General features: G+C 40.6%; 6 protein-coding genes across 7 annotated transcripts; 5 read left to right on the plus strand and 1 right to left on the minus strand.

Moving 5' to 3' along the window:
• Positions 1–428: 428 nt before the first annotated feature.
• LOC126589456 (histone H2AX) lies at positions 429–1,502 on the plus strand. Its single transcript, XM_050254742.1, has 2 exons — positions 429–730; positions 1,190–1,502. Exons 1-2 carry the CDS (start codon positions 536–538, stop codon positions 1,409–1,411), a joined length of 417 nt encoding a protein of 138 aa, XP_050110699.1. The 5' UTR covers positions 429–535; the 3' UTR covers positions 1,412–1,502.
• A 608-nt stretch (positions 1,503–2,110) lies between these two features.
• Positions 2,111–5,870, plus strand: LOC126589455 (uncharacterized). 2 transcript variants are annotated; one of them, XM_050254741.1, is made up of 11 exons: positions 2,111–2,669; positions 2,745–2,953; positions 3,048–3,136; positions 3,231–3,287; positions 3,528–3,636; positions 3,772–3,825; positions 3,921–3,985; positions 4,110–4,213; positions 4,316–4,380; positions 4,703–4,757; positions 5,150–5,870. In XM_050254741.1, exons 1-11 carry the CDS (start codon positions 2,612–2,614, stop codon positions 5,308–5,310), a joined length of 1,026 nt encoding a protein of 341 aa, XP_050110698.1. In that variant the 5' UTR covers positions 2,111–2,611; the 3' UTR covers positions 5,311–5,870. The 2 variants fall into 2 exon arrangements, with proteins under 2 accessions (XP_050110698.1, XP_050110697.1); XM_050254740.1 differs by having other exon boundaries at positions 2,123–2,669; positions 3,724–3,825.
• A 449-nt stretch (positions 5,871–6,319) lies between these two features.
• Positions 6,320–12,406, plus strand: LOC126589454 (serine/threonine-protein phosphatase BSL1-like). The gene is made up of 21 exons (XM_050254739.1): positions 6,320–6,737; positions 6,833–6,893; positions 7,008–7,086; positions 7,279–7,358; positions 7,469–7,563; positions 7,682–7,781; positions 7,863–7,932; positions 8,061–8,162; positions 8,423–8,504; positions 8,604–8,774; positions 8,894–9,080; positions 9,173–9,374; positions 9,455–9,622; positions 9,744–9,982; positions 10,234–10,318; positions 10,408–10,506; positions 10,594–10,793; positions 10,878–10,953; positions 11,469–11,604; positions 11,675–11,814; positions 11,916–12,406. Exons 1-21 carry the CDS (start codon positions 6,533–6,535, stop codon positions 11,997–11,999), a joined length of 2,661 nt encoding a protein of 886 aa, XP_050110696.1. The 5' UTR covers positions 6,320–6,532; the 3' UTR covers positions 12,000–12,406.
• Positions 12,407–13,255: 849 nt separating this feature from the next.
• LOC126588359 (pentatricopeptide repeat-containing protein At2g22410, mitochondrial-like) lies at positions 13,256–17,045 on the plus strand. Its single transcript, XM_050253453.1, has 2 exons — positions 13,256–15,202; positions 15,619–17,045. The coding sequence occupies exons 1-2, from the start codon at positions 13,351–13,353 to the stop codon at positions 15,642–15,644; spliced, it is 1,878 nt and encodes a 625-aa protein (XP_050109410.1). The 5' UTR covers positions 13,256–13,350; the 3' UTR covers positions 15,645–17,045.
• On the minus strand, positions 15,753–16,622 carry LOC126590495 (uncharacterized). The gene is made up of 2 exons (XM_050255937.1): positions 16,374–16,622; positions 15,753–16,281 (listed from the first exon to the last, which is right to left on the minus strand). The coding sequence occupies exons 1-2, from the start codon at positions 16,620–16,622 to the stop codon at positions 16,036–16,038; spliced, it is 495 nt and encodes a 164-aa protein (XP_050111894.1). The 3' UTR covers positions 15,753–16,035.
• Positions 17,046–17,996: 951 nt separating the features above from the next.
• LOC126589457 (protein SLOW WALKER 1-like) lies at positions 17,997–19,728 on the plus strand. The gene has a single exon (XM_050254743.1). It carries the CDS (start codon positions 18,071–18,073, stop codon positions 19,718–19,720), a length of 1,650 nt encoding a protein of 549 aa, XP_050110700.1. The 5' UTR covers positions 17,997–18,070; the 3' UTR covers positions 19,721–19,728.
• The last annotated feature ends 381 nt before the right edge of the window (positions 19,729–20,109 follow it).

A 20,109-nucleotide genomic window follows, 5' to 3' on the forward strand; every position in this document is an offset into this window, starting at 1 on the left:
CTCATTAAAGTCACTTTTTGCTCGCACCAAACACAGAGTTGTAATCCTAACTAAGCTAGTCCAATCCAATAAAACTTATTGCGAGCAAACAAACATGCACTTTTTTTTAAATTTTTTTTAAAAAGACTCATGCAATAAAATTAGTACTGGCAAACAAACGCGCCCTTAAAATAAAAGAAAAATTACTCATGCAAGAAAATGTGCTGTCAGCAAAATTCACTGGGTTAGCAAAAGTGACCAAAGCTCACCGTTTTGGAGGAACAGTTTTGAAACTTTGAGCCATCGACGCACCTTCCCGGCTTCCCTCGTCCTAAAAATTTTCCCTCTTTTTCCAATTCCCCGCCAAAAATCAAATTTCCACGCTGGCGATCCGCGCCTAACCTCATCAGCCAATCAAAACACAGTACTCGCTCTTATATAAACCCGCTCCCTTCCCCAAACCCTTCAAGCCCCCCACGGCAATCGCACCGTCGCTTTTCCTCTCGAATTTTCGCGGCTAGGGTTGCGGATTCCGATCCGAATTTCAAAATTCGATATGAGTTCTCCGACCTCCAAAGGCGGCAGAGGCAAGCCCAAGGCCTCCAAATCCGTCTCCCGATCTTCCAAGGCCGGCCTCCAGTTTCCCGTCGGTCGTATCGCGCGGTTCCTCAAGGCCGGCAAGTACGCCGAGCGTGTCGGCGCTGGCGCCCCCGTCTACCTCTCCGCCGTCCTCGAGTATCTCGCTGCTGAGGTTTGTGCTCTAATCCGCTTCATTTCCTTTGTTCATTTCTCTTTTCATTTTCCGATTCCGGGTGCTGTTTGGCTTCCGAGAAAATGCTGAATCGAGTAATGTTTGTAATGCGATTTTTTATACATTGAATCGTTCTCGTTGAAAATGGCTTTTGACTGGACTCGATTTTCATAACTTTGAAAATTTCAACAATCTATTGCTGCGCTTTGTGTTATTTATCTGATTTTAGACTCTTGGTGCTGTTTGGCTACTGAGAAAAACCTGGAATTAAATTCGGCTTCTGATTTGAGTTACATTTTGAATTGTTTTCATTGTGAATGACTTTTGATTGGACTTGATTTTGAAAATTTCAACAATTTACTGCTAAGCTTATGTTCATTTTTTTCTTCAAGTTGCTGTTTGGCTTCTAAGAAAATGCCAGAATTGCACTGAAACGATTTGGTTCGATTGGATTTACAGGTGCTTGAGCTTGCTGGAAATGCAGCCAGAGACAACAAGAAGAACCGAATTGTCCCGAGGCACATTCAGCTGGCTGTGCGGAACGACGAGGAGCTGAGCAAGCTTTTGGGGGCTGTCACGATCGCAAACGGCGGTGTTATGCCCAACATCCATCAGAATCTGCTGCCGAAGAAGGTTGGCAAAGGGAAAGGCGAAATTGGATCCGCCTCACAAGAATTTTAGGGTTGTATTGTTGTAATCTGGAATTTTATGGGTTGTAAAATTTTGGGAAATTTCAGGCTTAATACAGATTTATTATTAGTCTTGTTTGGTACCTGGAAAAGTTTGCAACTTTTTGTGTTCAAGAGTGGGATTACATTTCATTTTGGTGCGGGTTTGATTTTAAAGATTAGTTTTTTTTTTTTAACAATTTAATTTTTTTAACAATTTAATTTGCAAGCGCTATTGGTTGTCTGAAAAAAGTGTTTTATTGGTGCAATTGATTTGTGTAAAATGAAAAAGGATTTAGATGTCAGAAAACAAAATAGTAAAAGGAAATGATTATAATTGTATTCTAAAAAGAGATTTGTTATTATTATTTTAAAATTTTTATTTTACATTTTTTATAAGTGTATTTTTTAATTATAAAAGATTTAAAGTGTAAGGTGATATTTTTAAAGTGTAAATAATAAATTTTGTTTTTTTTTTTTAATTTAGGGCAATAGCTTCTAAGGTTTATATAATAATTCTAGAAAGTTGGTTTTTTGGTTTGGCAAATGTTTCTAAACGATTGGGAGTGTTTTTAAGGAAAAATATTTTTAGATTTTAAAAGTATTTAAAGTTTTTTTTTGTATGAAGCATTGAAGTTTTTTTCCATGATTAATTTACATTTTTATTAAGAATTAATTTTAAAAAAATTTCAATTTTTTTTAATTATTTAAAAACACTTGCTAAACGAGTGCATATTAACGTGGGTGGAGATGCTAATTTGTATAATATGCAGTAGTGTAAAAATAAAAGCTCTATCTTTTTAGAATAGCATTGTTCCCATATTTAGTTTTACTTTATGTGCATAATTTTTTACTATTAATTTTTTTTAATTTGACAAAGAAAAATTGAGAGGAGCAGATGAAAAATTAAAGGGAATTTTAATAAAATACTTTTGATATTGTTTATTTTTAACAAAAAATTATATTTATACTTTTTCATGGTATTATACATTATATTTTTAAAAATAACTTTTCATTAAAATAGAAATTTTTCTCTTTAACTTTCCTAATTAAAAATGGGTGTAAGGATAACATTGCCGACGTTTTATCAGTCCAACCCCTGAAATCCCGACAAAAACAATAGAACCGCCGAAATCCGTCACTTCCATTTTCTCGTTCCCCGCCGTCCCTCTCGCAATTCACAAACTCCGAGAGAGCTTCTCCGGCGGAAGCAATGGCGGTGCCGCTCGTTAACCTCGCACCGAATCTAACAGTCTCAAAGCTCTGCTTGGGTTCGTCACTCTCCCTTCTCCATTTCCAATACTGTCCCTCGCATTCGCACTGAGAATCCGACTCATTTTTCGCAGGGACGATGACTTTCGGCGAGCAAAACTCGTTGCCCGAGTCATTTCGGCTCCTCGGCGGAGCTCTCGAGGCCGGAATCAACTTCTTCGACTCGGCAGAAATGTACCCGGTGGTTCAGCAAGCAGAGACTCAGGGTAGGAGCGAGGAGTACCTCGGCCGTTGGATTAGAGAGAGCAAAATCCCTCGAGACAGCGTCGTTTTGGCCACCAAGGTTGATAAAGCTCTGGTTCTAACAATTCACGCCAATGGTGTTATTATGTTAGATTTCTTTTGGTTTTTGATGTGGGAACATTGTGTTGATGCAGGTTACGGGACCCTCTGGGCAGATGACTTGGATTCGAGATGGCCCCAAGTGTTTGGATGCCAGGAATATCGCCGATGCCATTGACGGCAGGTTTGATCAAGCATATAGTTCATAATTTTAGTTCTGCTTAAGCACTTTGTGTTATGGCTTGCTTAGTGATGGGATATGTAATGATTAAATGCAGTTTAAGGAGATTGCAGACGGATTACATTGATCTTTATCAGATTCATTGGCCCGATCGGTTTGTGTGTAGACTTTTTTTTGTTCAGTTGTTTGTGAAATTAGTGGAAAATTCAAGTTAATTTTAATTCTGGATATCCCATTGCTAGATATTGTTCAAAGTTTATTTCTTGCCCCCAACTGTATACGTGTACTTCACAAAGAAGTTTGCTTGACTTCACTGCGGTTTGGATAAACTTGTGCTTCAATGTGCACCGAGCGTTTAGTAAAACTTTCAGCTGATTGATGATTGTTTTTGTAGCTATGTTCCCATGTTTGGAGAAACTGAATATGATCCAACCCGACAGTTTTGTTCGATTCCTATAGAGGAACAGCTGGATGCTCTTGGGAGAGCCGTTGATTCGGGTAAGGTTAGTTTCATACTGTTGGTGTTTTTCTTATAGCAATGTTTTGAGAACAAGGTGATGGCATAGTGATTGAAAGGTTCTGTTTTATAGATCAGATATGTTGGTCTTAGTAATGAAACACCGTACGGTGTCATGAAGTTTGTTCAGGTGGCTGAAAGGAGCACTTACCGTCCAAAGATTGTGTCTCTGCAGGTTGTCTATTTGATACAAATCATACTCTCACTCAAATGGTTACTGTATTTCTCCATCGGTTTTTGGACTAATTCGACTTATTGTTTATTTGATAGAACGCATACAGCTTGCTCTGCCGAACTTTTGATTCTGGATTGGCTGAATGCTGTCATCATGAGAGGTATTCAAGTGTTAGATTTCAGTAAAAACTAAACTATTTATCATGCATGAAACTATAGGGAAAATTTGTTTGAATTTGACCTGCGCTTGCCCATTTCTTGATAAAGTTCAATTCAATATTTTAGGATCAGTTTACTAGCTTATAGCCCCCTTGCAATGGGTATACTCTCTGGGAAGTATTTTTCTCCTGATGGGGGTCCACCAGATGCTCGGTTGAATGTTTTTAGAGGTCAGTTCTAAAACTTTCCCTCTAATATTTTAGAACGTAGGTGTTTTCTGCACTCTCAAGTGGTGATCTTGTATCAACGAAACTGTTATGTTTCTTCGCCAGGGAAATATTCGGAAGGGGAATCCAGATACAACCTGTCTAATCACATCATAAGAGCAGCAGCCCTGGTACATATGTTCTTCTTTTAACAATTTAACTTTAATAGGTTACTGAAGATTTCTGAGTCCAGGGTTTCAAAGAAATTTTAAGAAAGTTAAAGAAAACACATTTTTAAACTCGTATAAAAATCTGGCTACAAATATTGTAATTGTACCTTTTTACTGAATTTTATTTCAATCTCAAATTTATGTCTTACTTTGCATGCCCAGCTGTTTCTTTTTGGCGATATGGTACTTTTGTTTAGTGTATCATACGTAGATGGTGGGTGTTTCTGCATATATGCCATAGCAGTTGATGAATACCTGCAGTTCTGTTCTTTTATGTTCACAGGAATACATTAAGATTGCAGAAAAGTACATTCTTCATCCAGTATCTCTTGCAATAGGTTCGCTCTCTCTCTCTCTCTCTCTCATGGTTTCTCCTTGTACTTGTCCATGTAGAACTGTTGTTTTGAGTTCAGAGAATTGATGTTGCTAACTACAACGTCAGTAATTATAAATGAAGAAGTATTACTTCTAGATAAGTTCCGAATCTACTCGTTCCTCTTCCCTTTTTCTTGACCTGGTTGCTTAAACCATACAGCCAATATACTGATTGCAGAATGATTGCTGGCTCTCAATTGTTGGGTTAAAACCGTAGTTCTTTTAATTGCTTGAGCTAACACATATTTTGTAGATTTGACATATACAATGTGGTTGTCCTTAAACTATGTTCATATCGCAGTTGTATACAGTCAACGACCTTGTACTCAGTATCTACGTTCTTTGCATTTAGCAGCCTTTGTTTTGAGTCGCTCCCTCGTTGCAAGTGTTGTTTTTGGAGCAACCAAGTCATGGCAACTTCAAGAGGTTCTAGATGGATGCAAGGTCGAGCTCACACCAGAAGTAATCGCGGAAATTAACAAGGTTCATGAGAGGGTTCCGAATCCATGCCCCTGATCACAATTCATTCTATTAAATTTCTTCCTTGTCGGGAATATAATCGTCTTGTTTCTGGTATATATCATATCATCTGTCGGATTAGTTGAACTGATGTTTAATGATGACATTGGTCTAGAAAAGTTCAGAGTTTGTTTCCCGCAGAGCACCTTGTAACTTACGGAAGTGCGCTTCTTCTCTCTTACCGAAAAGTAGGCCACTTGTACATTCTTCCTGCCTAGTGTCCGAAAATTTTGCCGGTCTGAGTGACCTGACCGTTGGCGTCGACTGACGGGCATTGACGGAGGTGAAAAATGTTGTGTTGTGCATCGTTAGGTTCTGAGTTAACACCGTTTGACTTTGTGCGCCAAATTCACTTGCTACTTCTTTTTCCATTTTTGAACTTCTTTATGCATTTATCTCAACTTTTTAATAGTCTTCAAGGAGAAAGAGCACTTTACACGTAGTAATACTCTTCTTCTTCTTTTTAATGACGATGTTTATGTCATTCATTCATAAGAGTTGAACATTAGACTTTTCATTTACAAGTGAAAGAGAAATATCAGTTGACTGTCATACTACTTAAAGTTATTGTATAGTACTCAATTACACCTAAGAAAGTGTAGATATTCTTTAAATTCGACTCATCGGAGCACCCACCACACCCCATGGTCTCAACACCTTTGCGTATGGTGCCCTTTATACGAGCGTCTGACACTACACTTTCTCATAAACGTAGAAAATGTCAACATAATACGTGCATTGATTATACAACGAAACTAGATATTTCTATTGTATAAGCTACTGGTCCTAAGTGAGCTAAATTTTTCTTTTAACATGACTTTTTAACTCGACACGAAAGGATACGAAAATAACAAATTTGAGAGTTGGGCCATAGCTGAGTCTCGTGTTTTGACATTCTCTCTTACGAAAATATGAAGCCGTTGACCATACTACGTTGCGTCGTCATAGTCTACCGACCTCCACGATTATTCAATTAAATTCCAACAAAATATATATTTAAAAGAATTTAAAAAAAGAAAAAAGAAAATTAAAGTGTCCGGAGCCGAGGGCCGGGCCCCAGAAGCACCACAATCACAGCCAACAGCGATCAAAGCTTCATCATCGTCCCCGCGCAGAGAGAGAGAGAGAGAGAGAGAGAGAGAATCAGCAGATCAAATCAGACGGCTCTGCTAGTTGCTGGTGGTGGTGGTGGTGCTCCTGCTTCCGGGTTTGGGTTTTGATGGGTTCGAAGCCATGGCTGTTCCCGGCTCCGACCTATCGTACTCTCGAGACCTTTTGGGATTGCGACGACGACGCCCCAGGTCCGCGCTGCAGTCACACCCTCACTGCCGTCGCCGCCACCAAGACCCACGGCCCCCGTCTCATCCTTTTCGGCGGTGCCACCGCCATTGAAGGCGGTGCCGCGTCCTCCGCCCCTGGCATCAGTTACCATTTCTCTCCCTCCTCGATGTTTGCTTCACTATTTCAATTCGAATCTGGATTTTGGTTTTGTTTGGAATTTGATTGATTGTGAATGTAGGGTTAGCTGGGGTGACCAATTCGGTGCATTCCTATGATATTCTCACCAGGAAATGGACTAGGTATTTTCTAATTGCTTTATTAATTTTTGGTTTTCGTATTTCAAAAAACTTGTTGGAATTGAAATGGAGTCTTACTGATCGTTTTCTGCTTTCGGGGTTGTTCCAATTTTGTAGAATGAGGCCTGCAGGTGAGCCACCCTCTCCGAGGGCAGCTCACGCAGCAGCTGCGGTGGGCACTATGGTTGTATTTCAGGTGAATTGAGTTATATATTTCGAAGAATGATTCGAAATTTAGAGGCTTTTGTATTTACTGGGTTTTAGAGATGGATTATAAGTTTAGAGGTTCTCTTTTACTGGGTTTCTGATAGTTTCAAAGTTCATGAATTAACTTCTTACTGGGTTGAATGAGTGTTAAACTTGATATGTGTGAATTTCTAATGCTTAGGGCGGTATAGGTCCTGCTGGGCATTCCACAGATGATCTCTACGTGCTGGACTTAGCCAACGATAAATTTAAGTGGCACAGGTGAGTATAACTGACCTTAACTGAGCTTGTTCTACTTCAGAGTTTATGGATTAATGCTCAAAATTGCAGTACAAAACATTTGTACTTTTGTTTTTGTTGTCTGTCCGTAGAGTGGTTGTACAAGGACAAGGACCCGGGCCTCGCTACGGCCATGTAATGGACTTAGTTGCTCAAAGATATCTTGTTACCGTCAGCGGAAACGATGGTGTGTGTATTCACTAAACCCTACGCGTTTGCTATCCATACGCTTCACTGTTGTCAAATGCAGGGCCTTTTTTGAAGCATTTGATGTTTACTGTCTTTATTTAATATTTTTTTTATAGGAAAAAGAATTCATTCGGACGCTTGGGCTCTGGATACTGCTCAGAAACCTTATGCATGGGCTAGGCTGAACCCAGAAGGTGATAGACCGTCTGCTAGAATGTGAGTAATATTCATATGTCGATAAGTGAAAAGTTGTGAAAGTTCTGGTGGATTTTGTTTTGAGCCAAGATTATTTTGCAGGTATGCAACAGCCAGTTCTCGCTCAGATGGTATGTTTTTGCTTTGTGGTGGAAGAGATATTTCTGGAACGGTATGTGGAATCTGAGTCTACCTCTCTATCATTCTTGTATTTTGCCTTTATCAATTTATACTGGAGGTCTTTTGAGCTAAACGGGTTATCTGATTTTGTTTGATTTGCTCATATCTATGCTCCCACAGCCACTAGCAGACGCTTATGGACTGCTTATGCATAGGAATGGTCAGTGGGAGTGGACCCTTGCACCTGGTGTATCCCCTTCACCAAGATATCAACATGCGGCGGTAAGTACTAATATATAAACTAGGAATGCAAAGTTACCCATTTGTATGTTGTATTTTTTCCTTTTTTTTTTTTTTTTTGAAGTGAAGCACATGGTTTACTGAACATATATTTGGCAGTAGAAACCATACTTATCATATAGTGTTTGTTGTACTATTTCATTTTTCATTTCCCACTCAACTAGCTGACTATCTCTGAGTTATCTTTACCCTTTTGAGCTCAAACCTTATTTTAGCATCCAATTGACATATTCTGTCATCAGGTTTTTGTTGGTGCAAGATTACATGTCACAGGAGGTGCTCTTAGGGGAGGTCGTGGTATAGAAGGTGAAGCTGCTATTGCAGGTAATGTTTTGGTTGCGAAATTTGTCACCATGATTCTGTAAGCTCATTAAGTTTTCTTAATACCTTTTGTTTCTATGTTCCTTTCTCCTTATTTGATAGTATTGGACACTGCTGCTGGAGTTTGGTTGGACAGAAATGGGCTTGTGACTTCCTCACGGACAGGAAAGGGACAGAATGACCATGATCCTTCTTTGGAGCTCATGCGTCGTTCTCGCCATGCAGCTGCATCTCTTGGTGTTCGTATATATATTTATGGTGGTCTTAAAGGAGGTAAAGACTTTAGAACCTAAATGAAAATATGACTAATGTAATTGAATAATGGATGCAGCCTTCCTCTGCTTATGTGGTTCAATCATGTTTTAATATCTTTTGTTTATCTTCTTGTACAGACACCCTCCTAGATGATTTCCTGGTTGCAGAAAATTCATCAGTTCAGTCTGAAGGTAATTCGCCTGTTTTAACGTCTGAGAGATCCCCAACCGTATCCAGTCCCAGAATGTTTCATGCTAACACAAGGACTTTTGGGACATCATCGTCTGATGGTGAACCTGAGAATCCCTCGTCAACTGGCTTGAGGTATTATTCCATATCCTCTTTTCCCTCTCTACCAAGTACTTTGACTGAGCTACGTGCTCATAATTTGTGCCAAACATCATTATTTTTGGCAGCATGGACAAAAATTCAATGGAGAAACTCCGGGAGGCTTCTGCTGCCGAAGCTGAGGCAGCTAGTGCTGTTTGGCAAGCTGTGCAATCAACATCTGCTACTCCTTCTGAAGAAACATCCGTTTCAGATGATAACTCACAAGTTGCAGAAACATTGTCTGATGGTAGTGACACCGAGGCAGATGTTCGTCTTCATCACAGAGCTGTATGTCTTTTGCATCAAAACCTAATGGAGGGAAATTTTCATCTTTAAGTGGCATAAATTATAAATTGCTGTTGTTGTAGGTTGTTGTTGCCAAAGAGGCTGTAGGCAACTTGGGTGGGATGGTAAGACAGTTGTCTTTGGATCAATTTGAAAATGAGAGCAGACGAACGATTCCAATGAACAATGACGTATCACATCCCAACAAAAAGTACACCAGGCAGAAGTCTCCACAAGGGCTACATAAGAAGGCAAGCATCAGTTAACATTTGATCTTTTTTCTCTCTTCTTACACACTATTTCTGGAAGGAATTTTTGTTATTGTTAATTGACAGTTTTTTTTTTTTTTTTTGGTTATCTATTACCTTGCAGGTTATATCTACATTGTTGAGACCTCGAAACTGGAAACCCCCTGTCAATAGGAAGTTTTTCCTGGATTCTTATGAAGTGGGAGAACTTTGTTATGCTGCTGAACAGATATTTATGCACGAGCAAACAGTTCTTCAGCTGAAAGCCCCAGTAAAAGTATTTGGTGATCTTCATGGACAGTTTGGTGATTTAATGCGCTTATTTGATGAATATGGATTTCCATCTGCTGCGGGAGACATAACGTAAGATGACTATTTTTGCACATTCCATATCTTTCTATATACTTGTAGAAAGAATTTGTTTTACACCAGAACTTTGACTCAGATATTTACTGGTGAAGTAAAGTCAAATATGAAGAATTTACTCCAATTCTTCATTTAATAAATTTTTAAAATGTTGAGTTTTTTCAGAAGCTTTTTGGCTGATGACACCCATAGAAACTATGAATCTAGGAATAAATCAGACTTTTCAGCTAGTCTAATTATTGTTACAGGTATATCGACTACTTGTTTTTGGGGGATTATGTCGATCGAGGACAGCACAGCTTGGAGACCATAACTTTGCTCCTTGCACTGAAGGCAAGTTCTTCTTTTAAGTAATCTACTTTATATTTTTTTTTGTAATCCCCACTTTTATATTTGACCATATGCCCTGATTGTTTTTGCAGATCGAGTATCCCGACAATGTTCACTTAATACGTGGAAACCATGAAGCTGCTGATATCAATGCACTCTTTGGTTTTCGTATTGAATGCATTGAGAGAATGGTACGGGTTTTAATTATGCAGACATGATGCAGTCTTTTCTATGGATTTCAGAATAATAAAAGTTAATAGTAACTTGTGTGCATGTAGGGCGAGAATGATGGAATCTGGGCATGGACTCGGTTCAATCAACTTTTCAACTATCTCCCACTTGCTGCTCTGATTGAAAAGAAAATTATCTGTATGCATGGAGGCATTGGGAGATCTATCAATTCTGTAGAACAGATAGAGAAGCTTGAAAGACCCATTACAATGGATGCTGGCTCTATAATTTTAATGGATCTTTTGTGGTACACTCTTGCTCAGTTCATCTGTTCGTTTGCTGTTAATATAATTGCTTGTGTTTGTGAGCCTATTGACTTATATGTACACAGGTCCGATCCCACAGAAAACGACAGTGTAGAGGGCTTGAGACCAAATGCCAGAGGGCCTGGTCTTGTCACCTTTGGGGTACGTCGCAGTTTTGGGTTATTATTCTCAATTTCTACTCGAGCATTACTCTTCATATGACTTTGTTTTCCTCTTTCTGGCATTGATAGTGCACTGAAGTATCTGTTAGGGTTTAGGTGGGGGCCACCTTATGATTGTTAAATTTAAACAATTTGACAATTCACATATAATAGCAAAGATATAGCTGTTTGTGATTTATTGAAAACACCCAACTGTAGTCCAAGCGACAGAATAGGCAACCGATTGAAACTGCATTCTTTAACACCAAACAAACTGTACATTTGATGATCTGAGAGCAGGTTTGTTTTACCTTATAATCATCATTACAGTAGTTTGACATTACATCAATATCGATTTTCTTTTGGCAATACCGACGGTCCGACTGTGTTAACTCCTCTACAATCTTGTTTTTTCCGACAACCCTTTTGTACGGCCACTCCTTTCATGTGCATAGTTTCAAGTCTTAAGATATACATACTTGTACCGCCATACTAATATATTCTTGCTACTTGCAGCCTGATCGTGTCGCAGAATTTTGTAAGAGAAACAAATTACAACTCATTGTAAGAGCTCATGAATGTGTCATGGATGGATTTGAAAGATTTGCCCAGGGACAGTTGATCACTCTTTTTTCTGCAACCAACTATTGCGGTACGCAAAATCTTTGTAAGTTTCTTTCCATGTTGCGGTGCTTGCAGTCTCATATGGCCTTTTCTTGCAGGGACGGCAAACAATGCTGGTGCTATACTGGTCGTTGGCAGAGGTTTGGTTGTGGTTCCAAAATTAATCCATCCTTTGCCGCCTCCTCTTCAGTCACCGGAGACATCTCCCGAACGCGTCATAGACGACACATGGATGCAGGTAAGCACATCTATAACGTTGTTTAATATGTATATGCCTTCAATGGATTATCATTTCCCCTGCTGCCTCTCTCATACTCTCGTATCCATTCTGTTGAGCAGGAGCTCAACATTCAAAGACCACCAACGCCTACTCGTGGTCGACCACAGCCTGATCTTGATCGAAACTCACTTGCATATATATAGCTCACAGATTTCAGTATTTCCCAACCGGTGAATGTGACAATCCACATTTCTCCCCAGGCCCGATCCTTTCCCAGTTCCCACATTATGGATTGCCTCGCTCAACACAGCGCGCCATCGCGTTCTCATTTGGATGTTATCGTTGCAGAAGTTGAAGCCTCGTCTAGTGTACACAATCTTAGAATGCTCGAGATTTAGACGTTTAGGGACCAAATTCTTCGTTTTTCGTTCATCGATTTTGTAATATATGTACAACAAGAAGAGTTTTTGAAGCTAAATAGAGAGAACTTATAGGGAAGGGAAATTGGTTAAATTTTGTTTCACTGTGATTTATGTAACATAGACAACAACTTACGTTTGATTATTTCATTAGTGTTTCTTCTCTTTTGGGGAGTGGTGTTTCAGAACAACCTCATACATTTGTAATTGTACATTTGTTCTCTTGATACAAGCGATATTGGGAGTAGGACAATCGAACGCCAGACCTCCGTGCATCGACAAATGTGATTAACCGCTTGAGCTACAAATTTTTGGCATCTCAAGAAATTAAAATCATTCACATCTCATTGCAAATCCAATCTTCTAAATTGCGGGAATTCGATTCTACTTTTGGTAAAATTCAAGCGTTCACTCGTTTAAACAAAATGTGCGGCGGGGAACTCACTTTAAATTGAATAGCACAATAATGTGACTACCTCGTTTGTCTACCTAATAAATTAAGGAACTGTAACGAAAAGTTTCCGGTACTATTCATTTTAACGAAAAACCATATTTTTACACTAAAAAGTCAATCTTAGTATTATACACTTTACCCTTTATTTCGTTCTTATAGTTAAGAATCAAAGTTTTCAAATCATTTTCATTAGTTTTCCTATAAATTAAAGGACAGTGCTCGGCTACTCAAGGATGAGTAGAAACTCTTACTCAAAACTCTTCGTGTTCGAATGATAGAGTTTTTTCTTATAATCAAAACCGTTCATTTTATAAATCACCCTGTAAAGATGACATTTACGTAAAAATGAACTAAACCTAAGGTCATTTAGTCAATCTATTGTAGCAAATACATAGATGGTTTGTAATGCTTTTACCACTTCTGTTCATCTGTTTTTATACAATTCAATGACTAACGACCTTAATTTTAATTGATTTTTTTGCAGAAGCGATCTTTATAGTGTATTAATAACATGAGCGGTTTTGATCATACGAAGTTCTATAAATCGACAACAAACAATTTTGAGTAGGAATTCAAATTCATTCTTTGGGTCGTGAAGTATTATTCTAAATTAGAAACAAACTAAAATGATTGAATTGGATCCTTTTTAACTTTACATTTGAGCTCATAATTTGCCATGTTATGAAGTCCCGCTTCCACTCTCTGCTTTCTTCTCACTGGCTCCAAATTCTGAGACAATTCTCGTCAGCCTCCGCCCTTAAACCCACATGGAACTCCAAAACCAACGTAATAATCACTAACCCAACTCTGCAGATCATGGAATCCTGCACCACCATACTCCAGCTGAAGCAAATTCAAGCTCAAATGACTACCACCGGCCTCATCACGCACACCTTTCCGGTCAGCAGGGTGTTAGCCTTCTGCGCTCTCGCCGACGGAGGCGACATTCGATACGCGCGTGTTCTTTTCACCCAGATTGGAAAACCCAATACGTATATGTGGAACACGATGATCAGAGGCTACTCAAAGGCTCAAATTCCAGAAATTGGTTTTTCGTTTTTCGGTCGAATGGTTCGTGAAGGTGTGGAGATGGACGGCCGAAGTTTTGTTTTTGCGCTCAGGGCGTGCGGGCAGTTTGGGAGAGTTTTGGAGGGGGATTCGATTCATTGCGTGATTTGGAAGATGGGTTTTGATTCTGATTTGCTGGTACGAAATGGTTTGCTGCATTATTATGCCGAGGGTGGGTTTCTAAGTCTTGCACGCAAAGTGTTTGATGAAAGTTCTACGAGGGATGTTGTTACTTGGACCGCGATGATTGATGGGTATGCAGGAAGTAATTGTTCTGATGAGGCTATGGAATTGTTCGGCTCGATGTTGTTGAGTAATGTCGAGCCGAATGAGGTTACTATGATTGCAGTGTTTTCGGCGTGTTCCGAAAAGGGAGATATTGGTATGGGAAAGAGTGTTCATCAATACATACAAAAGAAGAGTGTGAATTGTAGCCTAAATTTGCTCAATGCTTTGTTGGATATGTATGTGAAATGCGGATGTTTGCTTGCGGCTCAAGAGACTTTTGACAACATGAAAGTCAGGGATGTATTTTCATGGACTAGCATGGTTAATGGATATGCAAAATGTGGGGACTTGGACTCTGCAAGAAAGTTTTTCGATGACATGCCCGAAAGAAATGTAGTATCTTGGAATGCGATGATTGCTGGTTATACACAGAATAACCGACCAAATGACGCGTTGAAATTGTTTTATGGCATGGTGGAGTCAGGTATGGTTCCAACAGAGGACAGTTTAGTGTGTGCTCTATCTGCTTGTGGTCAATTGGGTTGCCTGTATTTGGGTCAGTGGATTCACAACTACTATATCGATCAAAAGCGTATTCTACGCAGTGTGATTCTGGGGAATGCATTGATGGACATGTATGCCAAGTGTGGGGGTATAAATTTGGCCGCACAACTCTTCAACGAAATGCCAGAGAGAAATGTGGTTTCATGGAACACCATGATTGCCGCATATGCCGGCCATGCGAAGCAAGCGCTTACTCTGTTCGACCAAATGAAAAGTACGGGACTGAAACCAGATTCTATCACATTTGTGGCGGTCTTGTCTGCTTGCAGTCATGGTGGATTAGTTTCTGAAGGCAAAGACCATTTTGAAAGCATGGCTAGGGATCATGGGATCGAGCCGAAAAAGGAACATTATGCTTGTATGATAGATTTACTAGGAAGAGTTGGATTGCTCGAAGAAGCTTACGAGTTGATAAACAAAATGCCAATGGAGCCAACAGAGTCTGCTTGGGGTGCACTTCTTAATGCATGTAAAATTCATGGGAATGTTGAGATGGCTAAGCTTTCTGCTGAGAGACTCTTAGAATTGGATCCCGAAGACAGTGGTATTTATGTATTGCTTGCAAATTTATGCGCTAATACGAAAAGGTGGGACGATGTACAGATAGTTAGGAGCATGATGAAAGAGAGGGGTGTGAAGAAGAATCCGGGGCGAAGCTTGATAGAGGTAGAGGGTGAGTTTCATGAGTTTTTGGCTGCTGATAAATCACACGCTCACTCAGAAGAGATTTATAAAGTACTAAATGAAATATATTCGTTCTCCAAATTAGTGTTACCTGCAAAGCATTTTGATGAACATATATCCATATGGAGATGAGTTTCTTTATTTATTTCGGCATTCTGAACAAATTAAAACGCCTGTTTCTCATAAGGGCTTTTGCTAGAAGTGATTTTATTACACGTTGAAATTTTTATTAAAAGCTCGAGTGGGCAGGGGTACTAGCCTTACGTGCTTGTGCCGAAAGCACTGCAATGATGGTAACATAATTTTGCTCAGGATTGCTTAAGTTCAGCTTGATCGACTAGAGGCCTAAGGGATTGCACATTATCATATCGTACTGTGCTTAATCTGAACGTTGGATAATTGCAGATGAAAAGGATGCCCCCTCCCTGTAAAGCGCAGGCGTCCGGGTAAGGGACTCTTTGGTGAGCAGAGTTCGAGTGAAGAAGAAGATTTAGTAAGCACATCGGACCATGAAAATGCTCAAGATGAAGAAAACAAGCAAGACAATGAGGATGACAATGAACGAATAGAAGAAGAGAAATATTCGGCGTACAGAATTCTCACACGAAAACACATAAAGGAGTCTTTCAATCCTCGAGTTGGTCAGGTTGAACTTTATCCCATTCAGCATGGGGACAAAGAATCTGGCCCTTGGCCTTGCAATCCTTGAACCCTTCCAAGTACTATGCAGTAAAAAGGTTAACTAAGGACTTGGAATCTCTTTCAACGGAATCCTTGAGCTTCGACACCAGAGAAGAATTCAACTCTTTGGGTTTCTCCGCTTCATCTTGGAGCTTCTTGAGCACTGACGAATTCCTGATGACGGGTGGTAGATAAGGCAGAGCTAACTTGAGACAATTTATCCACTTGGAGCTTCTTGGACACATGCTTATCAACGCCATCAAACTCCTCCAGCGCAGCGTTCTCCAAGATGTCAGGATGAACCAAAGTCGCTCTTCCTAGTCTTACTTCCAATGTCATGGCTAGACTGAAGGACAGAGGAAATAGGTTGGTCAGTGGAAGGTTGAGCTGGTTGAGGAGACGATGCTCGTTAAATTCAACCACAAGAGATAAAATTTAGAGTGAAAAAAAGAAAAAGAAAGGATGAAGAGAGTGCTTACATTGCTGTGCAATTGGAAAGTATGGATAGCACCAAACCGAAGCCAGCTTGTTGCCGTCCATTTGAAACAAGAACGGTTCGACTCCATGCTGATACTGAGGTTGAAGAAGGACATCCCCAAGCCCCTCAATAGGGTCCGGGAGCCATTCCCGCCGCCCAATATCAAAGATGTAGATGGACTTTGGCTGGAGGGGGGCCAGCCTTCTGGGATGATGAGCTGCAAAGGAAAACAAGTAGGAGCAGGGTTCATAGATCAGGACCACACCAGGAGACAATTCACTAGACTTGCCACCAGGGGCGGATGAGGGGCAGGGAACGTCCAGGGATAACTTGAGTGCTGGCCCTTTGAATTTCGGTGAATGTCCATGGATGACTTGAGTGCTGCCTCTTTAAAGGTTGGAGTTGCCCTTCATATATGCCATTCAATTGCTTGATAAAATCCCTTAGAGAGGTGTTGCCCCTTTACAGTCCAGTCCTAATATTATTTACCTCTGACTTGTTTGTTGGTTGTGATTACAATTGTAGGTAGAAAAAAAGAACCAAGTAAAAAATTATCCAAAAATGCAAAGTAAATGAAATGGTGATCTCAAAGAATAACAAAGCATTATCATTCTTGGACAAACATATTAATGAGATGCAATGATATCAAACAATGTTAGTGTGTTCAAGATAAGTGTGTTTCTTTGTTAAACATTCATATGGGAGCAGCTTAGGAACATGTTAGTTACCCATGCAAACGAGGCATTAACAGGTGTGCAGTATGCATTTCCAAATGATTTCAGGCCTACTAAGACTCAATAAAATGACGATATGCATGTTATTTCTATTTAAAAAAATGCCAATTGTGGGCTAAGCATAAAAACCTTGTTTTTTTTTTTTTTTTTGTAGAAGTCCATGAAATTTCAAACGAAAACCTTGTTTTTTTTTTGTTTATGGAAACGCCTTGATTAGGTTCCCATGAGTCCTCGGTGTTCTGATTGAACAATGTTCCAACGTCTCTATACTTTTTCTGTAAAAATTTGTAAAGAAATCAGAAAGTACAAATTTGATGTGTCACTAAAATTATGTGAAGCTAACAAAGCTCACTATGTTCAATGTGATCCATTCAAAGGAACCTGTGAGAGTTTTCTTTTTGATATCTCACCCAACTCTTGAGATCGGCCACTAAGTTAGAGAACAATAAGTAATGTTCCTGTTGAGAATGAATTTCATATCGGAGGGACCTTACATTGGTTATAAGTAATTAAACAACTCTTTATGGTGGAACTCCAACTTTCTTCTTAGTATCGAAGCTGGTCGTTCCATGTGTAAGCCTAACGACCTCACGTACTCCACATCATCTGACTTATATTGTCCTAAGCCTCACATAGTGTGCTAGTTATAATAATTTGGTTCAAATATTTTCTGATAAAAATCAAACCTAAGACCTCTCACTTACAAATGAAGAAAAATATCTATAGACCGTAGCAGAAATATCACTAGACAGTATACTAATTGGGTTGGATTTTAAGTGTTTTTTAATTATTTAAGGGCACAATTGTTAGGGATAAAAACAAAACAAATGGGCCCAAATAAAATTTCTCAAAAAGAGTTATATAAGACGGCGTCGTTTCGCCATCTCCCCCATCAAAGCCAAAACCCTAACACCAGCAAAACCCTGACCCCAAGAGCGCTCGGGCACCAATTCGATCTCCATCAATGGCGGAACCACAAATCTCCAAGACCTTCCCTGTGAAACCCAAGCACAAGCCTAAGCCCCGAAGTCCCAAACAATCCCCCGAATCCAAATACTGGTCCTCCTTCAAAACCAAGCAAATCCCTGACCTCATCTCCGCCATCACCTCCCTCACCTTCTCCCCCAACGCCCCACACTCTTTCGCCGCCGCCCACTCCGCCTCCCTCATTCTCTACAACCCCCTAAACCAATTCTCCCCCACCGCCACCATCTCCGCCTTCCGCGACGTCGTTTCTTCAGCCTCATTCCGCTGCGATGGCCTCCTCGTCGCCGCCGCCGACCTCTCTGGCCTCGTCCAGGTCTTCGATGTCAAAACCCGAAACCCGCTTCGGAAACTTAAATCCCACACGCGCCCAGCTCGGTTCGTCAAATACCCAGCTTCTGACAAGCTCCATTTGGTCTCCGGCGGCGACGATGCCATTGTCAAGTACTGGGACGTCGCCGGCGAGACTCCGATTTCCGACTTGCTCGGCCACAAGGACTACGTGCGGTGCGGGGATTGCTCGCCGGTCAGTTCGGATATGTTTGTTACTGGGTCTTATGATCACACGGTGAAGCTTTGGGATGTGAGGGTTAGAGATTCGGGGTCGGTGATGGAGGTGAATCACGGAAAGCCGGTGGAGGACGTGATTTTCTTGCCATCCGGTGGGTTAATTGCGACGGCTGGCGGCGATTCCGTGAAGATATGGGATTTGATGGCAGGTGGGAAAATGGTGTATTCAATGGAGAGCCACAATAAGACTGTGACTTCGATTTGCGTCGCGAAAATCGGAAAGGACAGCGGGGAGGAGGCGCAGCAATACAGGATTTTGAGTGTGGCATTGGATGGTTACATGAAGGTGTTTGATTATTCAAAGATGAAGGTCACTCACTCAATGCGGTTCCCTGCGCCGCTAATGTCGGTAGGGTTTTCGCCCGATTGTATGACGAGGGTGATTGGAACTTCGAACGGGATGATCTACGCTGGGAGGAGGAAGTACAAGGAAGGCGCAGGGGGTGGTTCTGATGAGGAGCTAGATAGGCCGCTTTCGAAGTATGAGAAGAGGGAGAAAAGGTTGAAGGCCTTAGGGGATGCTGGGGGTTTGGGACCTGTGATGGAGGAACCGCAGATTCGGGTTTTAAGGCCTTCGAATTTTCGGTATTTCCATAGAGGGCAAGGGGAGAAGCCGTCCGAGCGGGACTATGTGGTAATGAGGCCAAAGAAAGTGAAATTGGCCGAGCATGACAAGCTATTGAAGAAGTTTAGGCACAAGGATGCTCTGGTGTCTGTCTTGCGCGGCAAGAATCCGGAGAATGCCGTGGCGGTGATGGAGGAATTGGTGGCGAGGAATAAACTGCTGAAATGCGTGTTGAATTTGGATTCGGAGGAGCTGGAATTGCTGCTCAAGTTCTTGCAGAAGCACTTGACCGTGCCAAGTTACTCGGGGTTGTTGATGGGGTTGACAAAGAAGGTTCTTGAGATGAGGACTGAGGACATTAAAGCTTCCGAAGCGTTGAAGGGCCATATTCGAAACCTTAAACGGTCCGTTGAGGAGGAAATTCGGATACAACAGTCGTTGCAGGAGATGCAGGGTATAATTTCTCCTCTGTTGAGAATTACTGGAAGAAGATGAAAACCTCTGTGGTGGTCTTTTTTCGATTTTACGAGGTGGTTATGTTTTTCCGATGTGTTTGCTTAATAGCTGCCTGAGGTCACTTGTCATGGCAAAGACAATATCTCCAATTTTGTTACTTTGTAATCTATTTCTATGTTTTAAGCAATCTCAGATTTTCCTGATAGAAAACGTTTGGCTCATGTTAAGTATTCCGATCCTTTCGTCACCATCGCGGCCTCATCTCCCTTGCGCTTCCACTTCGTTTTGGTGTTTCTGTGAGTTTTGTTGATGATTTGTGCAGTGGAATTAGGAAGCCAACTTCCCAACAAGAAAAGATCTAACCGGTTCGAGCACAAACCAAACCGAATAGAACCGATCAGAAACCGAACCAAACTAAATTGTTAATT

This window comes from Malus sylvestris, chromosome 11, assembly GCF_916048215.2.
Source record: "Malus sylvestris chromosome 11, drMalSylv7.2, whole genome shotgun sequence".
NCBI classification, from domain to species: Eukaryota; Viridiplantae; Streptophyta; class Magnoliopsida; order Rosales; family Rosaceae; genus Malus; species Malus sylvestris.

Bases quoted from the DNA above. Each gene is read 5' to 3' on its own strand.
- LOC126589456 (XM_050254742.1), top strand. From the start codon at position 536: ATGAGTTCTCCGACCTCCAAAGGCGGCAGAGGCAAGCCCAAGGCCTCC. The intron at 731-1,189 runs GTTTGTGCTCTA...TTGGATTTACAG, and splicing joins TCGAGTATCTCGCTGCTGAG to GTGCTTGAGCTTGCTGGAAA.
- LOC126590495 (XM_050255937.1), bottom strand. From the start codon at position 16,622: ATGAACCCTGCTCCTACTTGTTTTCCTTTGCAGCTCATCATCCCAGAA. The intron at 16,282-16,373 runs GTAAGCACTCTC...CTCCTCAACCAG, and splicing joins CTTTCCAATTGCACAGCAAT to CTCAACCTTCCACTGACCAA.
- LOC126588359 (XM_050253453.1), top strand. From the start codon at position 13,351: ATGAAGTCCCGCTTCCACTCTCTGCTTTCTTCTCACTGGCTCCAAATT. The intron at 15,203-15,618 runs GTGAGTTTCATG...GGATAATTGCAG, and splicing joins AAGCTTGATAGAGGTAGAGG to ATGAAAAGGATGCCCCCTCC.
- LOC126589454 (XM_050254739.1), top strand. From the start codon at position 6,533: ATGGGTTCGAAGCCATGGCTGTTCCCGGCTCCGACCTATCGTACTCTC. The intron at 7,782-7,862 runs GTGAGTAATATT...ATTATTTTGCAG, and splicing joins GATAGACCGTCTGCTAGAAT to GTATGCAACAGCCAGTTCTC. The intron at 11,605-11,674 runs GTACGCAAAATC...CTTTTCTTGCAG, and splicing joins TTCTGCAACCAACTATTGCG to GGACGGCAAACAATGCTGGT.
- LOC126589457 (XM_050254743.1), top strand. From the start codon at position 18,071: ATGGCGGAACCACAAATCTCCAAGACCTTCCCTGTGAAACCCAAGCAC.
- LOC126589455 (XM_050254740.1), top strand. From the start codon at position 2,612: ATGGCGGTGCCGCTCGTTAACCTCGCACCGAATCTAACAGTCTCAAAG. The intron at 3,826-3,920 runs GTTGTCTATTTG...TTTATTTGATAG, and splicing joins CAAAGATTGTGTCTCTGCAG to AACGCATACAGCTTGCTCTG. The intron at 4,214-4,315 runs GTCAGTTCTAAA...TTTCTTCGCCAG, and splicing joins TCGGTTGAATGTTTTTAGAG to GGAAATATTCGGAAGGGGAA.